This window comes from Aquarana catesbeiana, linkage group LG02 (assembly GCF_042186555.1).
Source record: "Aquarana catesbeiana isolate 2022-GZ linkage group LG02, ASM4218655v1, whole genome shotgun sequence".
In the NCBI taxonomy this organism is placed as follows: Eukaryota; Metazoa; Chordata; class Amphibia; order Anura; family Ranidae; genus Aquarana; species Aquarana catesbeiana.
Genome location: NC_133325.1, coordinates 340,154,122 through 340,168,370, shown reverse-complemented (window position 1 = coordinate 340,168,370; position 14,249 = coordinate 340,154,122). Strand labels below are relative to the sequence as shown.

Here is a 14,249-nt window from a genome sequence, read left to right as displayed (position 1 = left end):
TATATGACAGATTTTCTCTGCTCCACTGTAGTGTTTTGAAAGCATTTCTTAACTGGCTTTGTAATTCTTGTGTACAATAGGTTCTGTTTGGCTTTTGTTTTTTTGCTATGGAAACTGAAGTAAAATTCATTTCACCCAGGTGATATGGGAAAGACGCGAAACATTCCTCACTTCCAAAATATTTGTTTTCCTATAATCACAGACGTATGACTTTAGCTGGATACACAGTAACCCTCATGTCCACATATACATTTTTTACCATCCTTGAAGTTATTGTGTGAGTCATCAGAATGTCAACAAGGGCTTGATGATATTTGAACATGTCATCTTGTCAGAACATAGTAATCACAAATTGCTTGACAAATTCTGCAGTGCATGTTTCATTGATAGTAATGTTTATAAACAATAGCATTGGCAATCAATGTCAAGGTTTGTTATTTTATTTTACAATGTACATGTAGAGAATTGGCACTATGCATCTTTTTAATATATGTTTTCTTTGCTAAACAAATTAATGCAGACAGATGTCTCCATATTAACCATACAAGTTAACAGAAAAAAATTATTTTAAAGGGGTTGTAAACCCTCATTTAAAAAAAAAACAAAAAAACAAAACAAACATGTCTATACTTACCTTCTCTGTGCAATCGTTTTGGATAAAGCAGCTCCGAATCTGTTCTTCTGGTGTCCCCCATTGTCACTCTAGGCTCCTCCTCTTCACCGGGTGTCCCCACAGAAAGCCGCTTTCCATGGGGGCACCCATGTAGGCTCGCTCCCGAGCCCCACTGCTGTGTCTATTGACACAGACAGCATGACTCAGCGCCACCCCTGCTTCTGTGTCACTGGACTTGATTGAGAGCAGCAAGAGCTAATAGCTCCTGCTGCTGTCAATGTGTCCAATGAGGAGAGAGACAGCGGCTGGTGTTGCTGCACTCATGCACATCGATGGATCGGGGTCAGATAAGAAAAAAGGGGGGGCCTGGGGGGGAGCTGCAGCACAAAAGGTTTAACACCCTAATGCAGTGGTGTCCAAACTATGGCCCTCCAGTTGTTAAGGAACTACAACTCCCATCATGTCAGAGTTTTACAATGCCTTATGGGAAGTGTAGTTCCGCAACAGCTGGAGGGCCGTAGTTTGGACACCCCTGCCCTAATGCATAGAATGCACTAAGGTAAAAAACCTTAAGACTTTACAACCACTTTAACTATAAAGTAATGATAACACACATGAAACCCTGTTTTTACATAACACTGTAGATGGTGCTTACTATTTATAATTAGATAAATGTTAGATGCAATAAAACAAACAAAATGCATTTGTATTTATGTATCCTTATTGCCCCTTTCATCCCAAATCATCTTCATTCTTACCCTAAGGCTGGCCATACACGGTTCGAATCTCAGCCGGTTCAGCAGGAACCAGCCAAGATTTGAGCCATTAATAGGTAGGCTGAATGAACCAAGTTGATCAATCAATCAACTTGTGTACAACCAGCCTGCCAGATTCTCTTGCGATTATCGTTAGCGGCTGCTATAGCCGCTAGCAACAATCGCTGTATTTTCCTGGCAGGAACGGCTTTTCCTGCCCACCCCCGCCTCCTCACCGGAAGCAGACAATTGCTTGGAAGGAGGGATTCCCCTGTCAGCACTGTCTGTGTTGATGGGGGAATCATGTGAATTTCTTTCCTGCAACTCGTGGCTGCAGTAAAGAAATCTACACCATGTATGGCCAGCCTAAAGCCTAGTACCTACCATTAGCTTATTTTTTTGCTGACAGCACCGGTCAGAGCCGCTGTACTAACAATTTGATGTTCTGACATATGGACGGCCTCCCAGCCAGAACACTCTGGTCAGCGCTCTCAGCAAATCAGCCTCTGGTTTTCTGTCGGACCCGCTGACATACACACGGGCCGAATGTCAGACGTTTTTTATTGATCCGGCCCATGTCGCCCGAAATTCGGCCCCTGTGTGTTAGGCTTAAGTTATCTCCATTTGCTCAAAGACCAAATATATATTTTAAAAATAAATTACGAAATCCCAACTTTAAAAAGAAAATTGAGAAAAAGAGATCCTACACAATTTTTTGGTAAAACTTTTTTTTTCATTGAAGTTTGTTTTTTGACTAATCTTGTTTGCACATTAAGTTTTGTGCTCCATATAGACCAGGGTCTCCAAACTTTTTAAACAAAGGGCCAGTTTACTGTCTTCCTGGCTTCAGGGGGGCTGGACTTTGGCCAGTGTGAGTAGAAATGGTCCCGGCATCAGTGGGAGTAAAAACTGTTCCATTATTGGTTTTAACAGGAGGAATAGCGAACCATCGATGGTGTCAGTGGGAGGAATGATCCCCCAATATTGGGCTTAGTAGGAGAAACAGTGGCCTATCAATGGTGTCAGTGGGAGGAATGATGCCCCATAATTGGTCTTAGTAGGGGGAGCAGTGCCCTGAAGATGGTGTCAGTGAGAGGAATAGTGTCCCATCATTGGTCTTCGTAGGAGGAACAGTGCCCTATAGATGGTGTCAATGGTAGGAATAGTGCCCCATCATTTATCTTCATAGGAGGAACAGTGCCCCATAGATGGTGTCAGTGGTAGGAATAGTGCCCCATCATTGGTCTTCGTAGGAGGAACAGTGCCCCATAGATGGTGTCAGTGGTAGGAATAGTGCCCCATCATTGGTCTTCGTAGAAGGAACAGTGTCCCATCGATGGTGTCAGTGGGAGGAATAGTGCCCCAACATTATTTTCAGTTGGAGGAATAGTGTCCTGAGGGCCGGATAGAAGCAAGCAAGGGACCACATCGCAGTTTGGAGACCACTGATATAGACTAATGATTTCTGAATGACACAGCAAGTGTGTTGAAAGAGGAGCATTGCTGCATTGTTTATGCGGTTAATTCTGCGAGGGAAAATGCCAGAGACTGGGTAAGTATTTTTTTACTGTTATGGAATCCAGTAATTTTTTTTGCTCAAGTTGGAACTGTATTTAGGCTTCATGCACAATGAGGCTTTTGTAAATGCTTTTCTTCTAGCAGGAGTTCCTAAGCCATGTTTTTTGCAGATGCATACAGTATAGGCACGTTTTAGACACATCAAAGGGCTTGGGTGCTTGTTTATTTCATTGGCCAGAATAATAATTTATTTTGACCATTGAAATTTGAAAACACTCAAGCATTAAACATGCCTAGCACTTAGGCGCGTTTACACATGTTTAGATGCGTCAGGCATGGTTTTTGCACAAAAGCTCCTCTCCTGAATGCGATTTTGGTACGTTGAGATTTCTGCTCCTAAACTCCTCTAAGTACCTATGTGTGCATGGACACATAGAGGGGCATTTAGGGGTAGAAAAAAAAAACAGACGTTTGACTGCTGCAGTGTGCACAAGGCCTTATGCCGCGTACACACGGTCGGACTTTTCGTCTACAAAAGTCCGACAGCCTGTCCGACAGACTTCCGACGTACCTTCGGCGGACTTGCGGCAGACTTTCTTACGAACGGACTTGCCTACACACGACCACACAAAAGTCCGACGGATTCGTACGTGATGACGTACACCGGACTAAAATAAGGAAGTTCATAGCCAGTAGCCAATAGCTGCCCTAGCATGGGTTTTTGTCCGTCGGACTAGCACACAGACGAGCGGATTTCGGGGTCCGTCGTACTTACGACGTAAAGATTTGAAGCATGTTTCAAATCTAAAGTCCGTCGGATTTGAGGCTAAAAAAGTCAGTTGAAAGTCCGGAGAAGCCCACACACGATCGGATTACCAGCCAGCTTTAGTCCGTCAGCGTCCGTTGGACTTTTGTAGACGAAAAGTCCGACCGTGTGTACGCGGCATTACAGTAAAGTAGTCAGGTCAAATTTTTGAATGTTCAGTCTTAAACTGCTATAATTTGAAAATGTACAGACAAAATGTTTATACGTGTCATTTTCTTCTTTTACCTAAGCCTGATATTTCAGCTTGTATGTCAGGGGCAGGGCTCACGGCTGCCAAGAGTGCATAACAAACTTCAAATAACAGAGCCCTGTAGTTGTCTGTAGTTGTATCTCTGTTATTTGACCATGTTATGCACTCTCAGAAGATAGTATGTGAGGCAACATCTGACCCATTTAGTTCGGATAAGTAAATATAGCAACAGTATATAAGGGGACTAATAGAATTATTCCATAAGGTAAACTACACAATTAAAAAAATGACCAATTTTGACCACTAAAGCTGAAAGCTAAAATGTCATTCAGATTCAGTAAGATGTTAAGGCAAATTATTATTATTATTATTAATAATATTATTATTATTATTATTATTATGTAGCACCCTCTACCCAAGGTGGGTGCTAGAGTTTGATTTTTGGCCAATGCAGGTAAATTTAGGCAGGCCTAGCTTCCTGTTTGTTTTGATCTGGAAGACAGGGGGTGGTTTAGTGTAGGCTGGTGACTCACAGGCAGTGTCACTTCTTGGTTAGCTCCCTCTGGCTCTCAGAAGATTCTGGAAACAGAGGAGGGGAAGAGAGGTGGAGCTGTCTGGGGTGTGGTAAGGAGTGCTGACCAATCCTCAACTAGGATTGGCAGGGAGCAGGCCTCCCTAAATACTTTGGGTCAGCCCAGTTGGGGAGGAGTTGTTCGGGTGAAAGAATTGAAAGATGGAGTGTTAGGCTGTCGGGGCCTTGGAGGGAGCCCCCCCTGTCTGGAGAGATGTCCTTGGACCGGGGCTTGGAGCTGTGCGGGAACCCTACACAACCCAAGGGGTGTCCTGAACAGGAGCAGGAGAGGACAACGGGGAACACTGCTGAGCAAATTTTCAGGAAGGATTCACCTTTAGTTTGCTGAGTGACAGGCACAGTCGGGCGACCTAGGAGAGGCATGCCAGGAGTGAATGTAGAGCCAGAGGGAGAGACTCTGATGTTACTGGCATTGAAGTTGGACTGCTGCAGCCAGGGGGGCTGGCAGAGTTTGCACATGACTGACTGGGACCAGTAGTCCACCTAGATGCAGCTGGCACAAAATTACATTTTCTATTGCTATTGGTTGCTACACCAAAGGGGCCTGCGGTCCCCTGCCAGCAAATGGCGTATCTGCAAAGTTAGGCCTAATTTAGAGTTGGGCCTAGCCAGGAGCTAGCTGCAATAGGAACCAAGTATTGCACAGTAGAGGAAGTAACAGTTCATGCAAGAAACATTGTGTTGGAGGAGTCTGGGGCTTTAGAGGCTGTAAATAGAGATTCCAATCTACATTTTCATTGATTAAATGCTATTTTATTTTCATTGATTAAATGCACTGCTGCAATTATACAAGATTTATATAGAACCAACAGTTTGCACAGTGCTTCATGGGGGCGGACAGTACAGTTACAATACAATTCAATATAGGAGGAATCAGAGGGTGCTGCTTTTAGAGCTTACAATCTAAACTCACAAAAATGTGAGCAGCTTACTAATCTGTAGATGTAGCGGCTGCATTTGTTTTCATTTTAGGCTTTTGTTCCTTTATTTTCACCTGGTTATCTGGCCAGTAAACAACTACAACTGGCCACAATTCCTGTTTTAGGGTTGCTATGTTCAGTCCTTCACTGTATCTATGGAGGAGCAATGTAGCCACCCTTGGATAGCAACTTGTCAACTTTTATTTTTCTCCTTTGGGATTAAAGCTATAAACTAAATGAATAAAAGCTGATCATTGTAAGAACCTCTGCTAGTGGTAAATGGCTTCTCTCAGCTTTCTAAGTGCCTCTTTTGCTGAACAGCTCAGTCAGTTAAAGCAAGTTGAAAAATAACACACCTACTGGCAGGATCAACAGATAATACAACTATGTTACATGGGGGACTCACCTCACCAGGACTGTTGTGTTAACGCTGACAGACTGCATCATATATGTGGTTATATGGTTAGCAGCACTTGAATTGTTTATTTGAACAGAAATGTCAGATGTCATGTTTTATTTTACACATTAATTATTCATTTTGTTTTCTCCCTGACTTTAACAGATGTTAGACCCAAATTAAATAGAACTTCCTAAAACTTAAGCTAATAAAAAAGTGAATGGTTCTAAAAGCTCACAATTTAAAGACTGGATTAACTATATAGAGCACTTATATAAATGTCTCAATAGAAAGCTGAGAGGAAAAATGACAAACATTGTAGTCTTGGGATAAAGGTTTTACATAAATGGATAATTAGTTGAACAAAGCTGACCATTGTAAGGTGTTAAATGGTTTGCCTCAACCATCTAACTGCTACTTTGTTTGGACAGCTTATGCCACGTACACACAACCGGTTTTGCCATCAGAATAAACTCCGATGGTTTCTTCGACGGAACTCCGACGGAATTCCATTCAAGCGGTCTTGCCTACACACGGTCAAACCAAAGTCTGACCAAAGTCAGACCGTCCAGAATGCAGTGACGTACAGCACGTACGACGGGACTAGAAAAAGGAAGTTCAATAGCCAGTAGCCAATAGCTTCCGTCTCGTACTTGCTGCAGAGCATGCGTCGTTTTTGGTCCGTCGGAATAGCATACAGACGAGCGGTTTTCCCGATAGGAATTGGTTCCGTCAGAAATATTTAGAACATGTTCTATTTCTAGGTCCATCAGAATTTTCGAAAAAAAAAGTCCGATGAGGCATACACGCGATCGGAATGTACGATGAAAAGCTTCCGTTGGACTTTTTCTGACGGACATTCCGCTTGTGTGTGACTTTCAGTGCAATTTTGGAGTCCGACTTTGATTCGACTTTGAGAGTGCCTTTTTACACTCTGTGGCATTGAAGTCGTATCAAAGTCAGACCAAAGTAGTGCAGGAACCTTTTCTAAAGTCAAACAGACTTGTGTAGTATCAGTTAAGATGGCTCTCATTGGGAAACATTGAATTTCATATGTCATACGTCTTGGGGTCTCACAAGTTGGATCCTATATTGCATATGTGTGAACCAAGCCTAAGAAACCTGGTGAGCTGCAATTAAAAGCGGGGGTCCACCTATCTATCGTTTTTTTTTTTTTGGAGTTCATTCACAAACTTTTCTTCTCATGATTATCTACTCACATGTTCTGTGTAATAAGTCCGCCTGTGTCCGATTTCGTTGTAAAGAATAACTTATAAAATTCACTGAAGGCGGTTTCCATCTTCATTGTGGGCATTTGAAGCCCACAAGCATGTATTTCCTGGATGCAGTGAATGCTGTGCTCCCAGCATTCACCGAGATGTTGTGATGATGCTGTTGCACAATGCATGCTGGGAAGCCTGAGACTAGCTCCCAGGGTACTGTGGGAGGTCTGGGAGAGGCTAGAAACACACCTACTCCCATGGGAGGAAAACCAGGAAGTGCTAAGAAGATTAGAAAAAAAAAGGTAATTACGGCGATTTAAATTTTTTTAAACGGCATGTCAGCATCTAGGCAAGGAAGAGAATACATACAGATATTGTTCAAAATTTGGGTGGAACCCCGCTTTAACACATTTTAGAAAGGCTACTTACCTGCATAGCCTCCCTTATGTGGACATCCAAAAGCCCTGAGATTGCTGCTAGGTGTTGCCATCTCGGATGTGATGTTAACAGCTCCAACAGATTTAGAGCAGACAGGGGCTGATTTACTAAAACTGGAGAGTGCAAAATCTGGTGCAGCTGTGCATGGTAGCCAGTCAGCATCTAGGCAAGGAAGAGAATGCATAGAGATAATGTTCAAAATTTGGGTGGAACCCCGCTTTAATACATTTTTGTTTTGGGGTTTAATACAATTTTATTCTGTAAATCTTAAGGATCAGAAACTGACTCATCATTTCACATCTTACTAACAACAACAGCATTGACAAGAGAAAATGAAAGTATGCATTTTATGAATTTATTGCTTATGCATTCATGTGTAATTCTGCACACTTTTTTTTCACACAGATTTTACACAGTTCGCTACAGAGAAAAAAATAAGGACTGGAATTTCCAGCTTTGTCCTACAACTGAAACTGTAGTCGACAATCTAAAGCCAAACACTGCGTATGAATTTTGTGTGAAAGATAACTCAGATGATGAAATATGGAGTAAACCCCAAAATCACAAGACTAGTTGTAAGTAGCATCAGTGTGTCCCATTTAATATTTGATTGCACTATAAATTTGGACTTAACATGATGAAAATATAGCTTTATTATTCTTTCTAGCAGGTGGTGGAGGCTCAAATGTGAAGCTTGTAGCCAGAAAATAGTCCCATATATTGACTGCATTGTTTGCTTCATCTGTGCATACCTGATGTTTTATTTTTTAAAGACCTATAAGTCTTTCAAATAGTGAAATAGAGACTTATGACAAGTAACAGAGTTAGTACATTTTACACGGTCAGTGATGCCTGCAGTTGATCCCTGCTCCAAACTGCACTCCATATCCCATGGACTATATAAAGAGAACTGACGGTGAAACGTTCCTGCTTTGTTTTACACATACTGTATATATAAGATAAATTTACAACCTTGTCAAATATATATATATATATATACAGTGGGGACGGAAAGTATTCAGACCCCCTTACATTTTTCACTCTGTTATATTGCAGCCATTTGCTAAAATCATTTAAGTTCATTTTTTTCCCTCATTAATGTACACACAGCTCTCCATATTGACAGAAAAACACAGAATTGTTGACATTTTTGCAGATTTATTAAAAAAGAAAAACTGAAATGTCACATGGTCCTAAGTATTCAGACCCTTAGACCCTTTGCTGTCACACTCATATATTTAACTCAGGTGCTGTCCATTTCTTCTGATCATCCTTGAGATGGTTCTACACCTTCATTTGAGTCCAGCTGTGTTTGATTATACTGATTGGACTTGATTAGGAAAACCACACACCTGTCTATATAAGACCTTATAGCTCACAGTGCATGTCAGAGCAAATGAGAATCATGAGGTTAAAGGAACTGCCTGAAAAGCTCAGAGACAGAATTGTGACAAGGCACAGATCTGGCCAAGGTTACAAAAAAATTTCTGCTGCACTTAAGGTTCCTAAGAGCACAGTGGCCTCCATAATCCTTAAATGGAAGACGCTTGGGATGACCAGAACCCTTCCTAGAGCTGGCCATCCGGCCAAACTGAGCTATCAGGGGAGAAGAGCCTTGGTGAGAGAGGTAAAAAAGAACCCAAAGATCACTGCGGCTGAGCTCCAGAGATGCAGTCGGGAGATGGGAGAAAGTTGTAGAAAGTCAACCATCACTAAAGCCCTCCACCAGTCAGGGCTTTATGGCAGAGTGGCCCGACGGAAGCCTCTCCTCAGTGCAAGACACTTGAAAGCCCACATGGCCTTAATTCTAAGCAGTATGTGTGGAGAAAACCAGGCACTGCTCATCACCTGTCCAAAACAGTTCCAACAGTGAAGCATGGTGGTGGCAGCATCATGCTGTGGGGGTGTTTTTCAGCTGCAGGGACAGGAAGACTGGTTGCAATCGAGGGAAAGATGAATGCAGCCATGTACAGGTATATCCTCGATGAAAACCTTCTCCAGAGTGCTCAGGACCTCAGACTGGGCCGAAGGTTTACCTTCCAACAAGACAATGACCCTAAGCACACAGATAAAATAACAAAGGAGTGGCTTCACAACAACTCCGTGACTGTTCTTGAATGGCCCAGCCAGAGCCCTGACTTAAACCCAATTGAGCATCTCTGGAGAGACCTAAAAATGGCCGTCCACCAACGTTTACCATCCAACCTGACAGAACTGGAGAGGATCTGCAAGGAGGAATGGCAGAGGATCCCCAAATCCAGGTGTGAAAAACTTGTTACATCTTTCCCAAAAAGACTCATGGCTGTATTAGATCAAAAGGGTGCTTCTACTAAATACTGAGCAAAGGGTCTGAATACTTAGGACCATGCGATATTTCAGTTTTTCTTTTTTAATAAATCTGCAAAAATGTCAACAATTCTGTGTTTTCCTGTCAATATGGGGTGCTGTGTGTGCATGAGGGAAAAAAATGAACTTTTTTTGATTTTAGCAAATGGCTGCAATATAACAAAGAGTGAAAAATTTAAGGGGGTCTGAATACTTTCCGTATTCGTATATATATATATATATATATATATATATATATATTTCCTAATAAGGCATGCAGCTCAATAATAGGTCTCCTTTTTGCTGGGTCTAATCATGATCTCATGATCCGATGTCTATGGAAATAGACCGAACTCTTCTATTGCAATCTTCCTTCTGTACTGATATAAATATACAGATGATTTACTGCCTAGAGCTGGTCAGATTATGTCTACACAAATGCCCTCTAAACTCAATAATACTCATACTCTGGTCATACTCTGGGGTGGAATTCATTACAACAAAATAAGAGATCCTTAATCTGAACTTTTCCTTGTACATACAAATATTACTTAAAGCGGGGTCCCACTCAAATGTTTAACTTAATCTTACCCCCTTCAGTTAATTGCATAGATGTTCAAATGCCGCACAAAATTTTTTTTTATCGCTGTAATTACCTTTATATTGTACTTTATTGTGGCACTTCCTGTCTCTCCTCCCATGGGAGTAGGCGTGTTTATTGCCTTTCCCCAGCGCCGCACTGTCTCCTGGGAGCTTAGTGTCAGGCTTCCCAAGATTCAGTGTGGAAACAATGATCATGCGCGTGAACAAGCTGTGAATGAACAGCATTCACCGCATCCCGGAAATCAATGCTTGTGGGCTTCACATGCCCACAAGCAAGATGGAAACAGCCAGCATCACAGTTATTCTTCAGTACGAAAACAGACAGAGGCGGAAATATTACACCCAAACTGTGAGTATTATTTTGGGATTAGCAAAGTGTCTCAATGACCTAAAAAAAAAAAAAAAAAAAGATTGGTTGCCGGACTCCCGCTTTAATGAATTAGAGTTTCAAAACAATGTAGCACCATTGTCTGCTGAATGAACAGAGGGCAAATTAAATTAAAAAAAAAATGTCTACCTGTTCTTCCTATATGACACCATTTCCTGAGGTCTTCCAAAGAACCTTTTTATGCATGCATAGTCTGTGTTACCATATGACAATCTCTACATGTGTAATGGATTATTCAAGATGAGAATACTACTTGTGCAGATATAGCCCAGTGTAGACATAACTTAATATTCTTAATAACCATCGTATCAAACTAACCATTTTCTAAATACGCATGCCAACCTTACATTTTTTTCATATAGTCTGCTAGAAAATACATGCAACACACAGTCTACACTCATGATTAGAACGTGTACAAAGGAGGAACTGTCAAAACAATAGTCATCCATGAAATAAATTATCTTGGGAAATAATCTAAGAATTACATTTGAGAATTAAATTTTTTAAACAGATGTATTAAATTTTTATTAGTGATATCACTGATTTTTAGTAAAAACAATTATTGTTTTTACAGCGAAAGGTAAAGACAATGGGAACATAGAAAATACATACAAAATTCCAAAAGGCACTTTACAGGTATGTTGGAATATTTGATTTTATGTTATCTTGCAGCACTGATAGCAAACACTGTATGCTATGTAATGTATACACGTTAGCAACAACCTCCTATGGGTTTAATACGTAGGACAATGCAGTAGTATTGCATTTCCAAAGAACAGTCAGCAATAAAACTCAGAACCATATACACCTGCATCCAAATAATTTTAAAATATGTCATTTTGATACAATTGTTTCCCTGGCACTTTTGTAATAAGAATAGAGTTGTAGGTATGTTCTATTAGCAAAGTTCTGCAGAAGGTAGGTAAGGCCAGAAAATAATAACATGATAAATGTGCACTTAAACCAAATGAATGAGCATACCATATTGGATGAATCTCTGTATTACCATTCACAAAGTTTCAGCCCTTATACAGCATATTTTCATTTATCGGTGATAAGATGTGCACTGCTTACTTTTTCTTATAAAAGACGGCTAAAGCTGTATAACTGCAGTGCAGAGGTTTCTTTGTTCATTCAGTTTATGTCATCTTTGAGGCCCTAGTCTACTAAATATATAGATGGAGAGTTACTCAAATTGGACCGTGCAAAATCTGGAGCAGCTCTGCATAGAAACCAATCAGCTTCCAGAATTTATTGTCAAAGCTTAATTGAACAAGCTAAAGTTAGAAGCTGATTGGCTACCATGTACAGCTGCACCAAATTCTGAGTGCTCCGGTTTTAGTAAATCTTCCCCATAGTCTCTTTAGTTTACATACATTTGTAGAGTTCTGTATATTTTCTATAGCCAGGAATCCAGGCCTGTGTCTTTGTCATAACCAGAAAAAAGATTACAAATACCATTCTCATTATGTTACCCAGTGCATAATGCAATGGAAATGTCCATTTTATTTTGACGCATTTGACTCAATGTTGGTGCTCCAATGTGTTTGTATATTTGTGCATGTGTGCATTAATATTCATGTACTGTATGTATGTGTGTGTATGCATGTGTGAGATGGATGTTATCTGACAAATTAGTTTACCTTAATCTATGAATGGCAATAAATAAAGATTGGGTTATTGTGTCTAATATTTCTGCTATGTTTTCTGTTATTGCCATGAATCTTGGCCTCAACAATGGGCCTGATAAAGAGTCTCCGCATACTTGTCATGCCTATACATAACACAACTGTCATGAAACTCTTTACAGCTGCAGGAGTACTATTTGGGCTAAACTCTACATGTCAGTATAAGATTTAAAGCTATGGGAATGTTCCCCACATACCACATCCTAAAGACATACTAAACATAAAGGATAAGAAAGACAGAAGTGTCTTTGGAGGATAGCATCCTATATATTACATTATACATCTCCGAGGATAGCATGATGCCACAATCGTGCTATGCCCAGGTATTTTTACTTTTCTGTGATGAATTTATGACATCTAATAGTATGCAGAGCCCTTTAGTGCTCCTCATCGCAGGACTGGCTTAGGCCCACAGTAGTTCTGCCAGTGACATTTGGCAGTTCTAGTATACCAGGAACCCTGGCTTACAGTTTTTATTTCTTCACTCTCCAATTAAAGCCTGTAAAGTTCCCAGGTCTGAATATTAGCATTCTGCAGCTGGTGGTGGGCCATGGAACAAGCATTAAAAATTCCAGATATTGAAGGCCAAGTGCAATTTCTGTTGCCTGTAAAAAGCAGTTTGGTGAAATATCTATTGACAATCCCAGGAAACCAAAATGAACAAATATGGGCTCAGCTCACTAAACTAGAAAGTATGTGCTCTTTGCCATAGTAGTTTTCTTCAGCTACTTTACTGTTATTTTCTGTTCTTATTGTATGCCACTGTTGAAAATACCACCATTATGGCAAATAACAATAGTTATAGCTTAATGAATAATGTGTATTCATAAAGTTTAGTAGATTAATGAAAAAAATATATTGCACTGGTTAGCAGAATTGTAGACATGTGTATGTGTCACTTAGGTTTCATACATACACATTGTGAGGGGCTTCAGGCTCTGTTCACACCATGGCTTTCCGCCTCGCGGGTGAAATCGTCGCAATTCTGCCCGTGATTCCGAATTGCCACAAAACACGGGACGCGATTGCAATCCTCGTTACTTTCAATGGCACCCTAATCGCGAGCGACAATCATAGCAAAATCTCGCCGCGATTGGCATGCCATTGAAAGAAACAGGGATAGCAAGCGTGCCGATTCCTCCCACGATCCGGAATGCCATGGTGTGAACAGAGCCTCATGATTTATGTTTTCTCAGAATCTTAAGTATGTTCTGATTTCTGGAGCCTGGGAGCTTTGTTAAACTTTGGGTGGGATAAAGCCTCAATTTCTAGGTCCACATCTTGCCTGGTAGCCAGACCTCATTAATTAGTCTCAGCTGTCCAAAGATCTTTAACCACTTGAGGTCCGGGCCATAGCCGAATGACGGCTACAGCGCGGACCTCAATCTCCGGGAGGACGTCATATGACGTCCTCCCCTATGCACGCGCACCGCGCGCACCCTGCAGGGCGCGCGGTGTGCGCGCTGTGATCACAGAGTCACGGAGACTCGGATGATCACAGATCCGAGTAAGGGGCCGTTCCCGGCCCCTTACCATGTGATCAGCTGTCAGCCAATGACAGCTGGTCACATGATGTAAACAAAAGCTCGGTGATCAGTTTAGTTTTCTCCTCACGCTGACAGCGTGAGGAGGAAAAAAAAGCCGATCACCGGCTTATATCAAAGGGACATCAGTCCCCAAGAGGAAGGAGGCACAGATGCCACATCTGTGCCTCCAAGTGCCATCTGCCAGTGCCCACAGTGCCCACAAGTGCCACCTATTAAAGCCCACAAG

General features: G+C 41.4%; 1 protein-coding gene across 50 annotated transcripts in view; it reads left to right on the top strand.

Moving 5' to 3' along the window:
• Positions 1-14,249, top strand: part of ABI3BP (ABI family member 3 binding protein) — a 496,221-nt gene that overhangs the window by 208,766 nt on the left and 273,206 nt on the right. For all 50 annotated transcript variants that reach the window (XM_073614901.1, XM_073614909.1, XM_073614887.1 and 47 more), the window contains exons 5-6: positions 7,878-8,047; positions 11,363-11,424. In XM_073614901.1, coding sequence (XP_073471002.1) covers positions 7,878-8,047; positions 11,363-11,424 — 232 coding nt within the window. The remainder of the gene's footprint in view (positions 1-7,877; positions 8,048-11,362; positions 11,425-14,249) is intronic.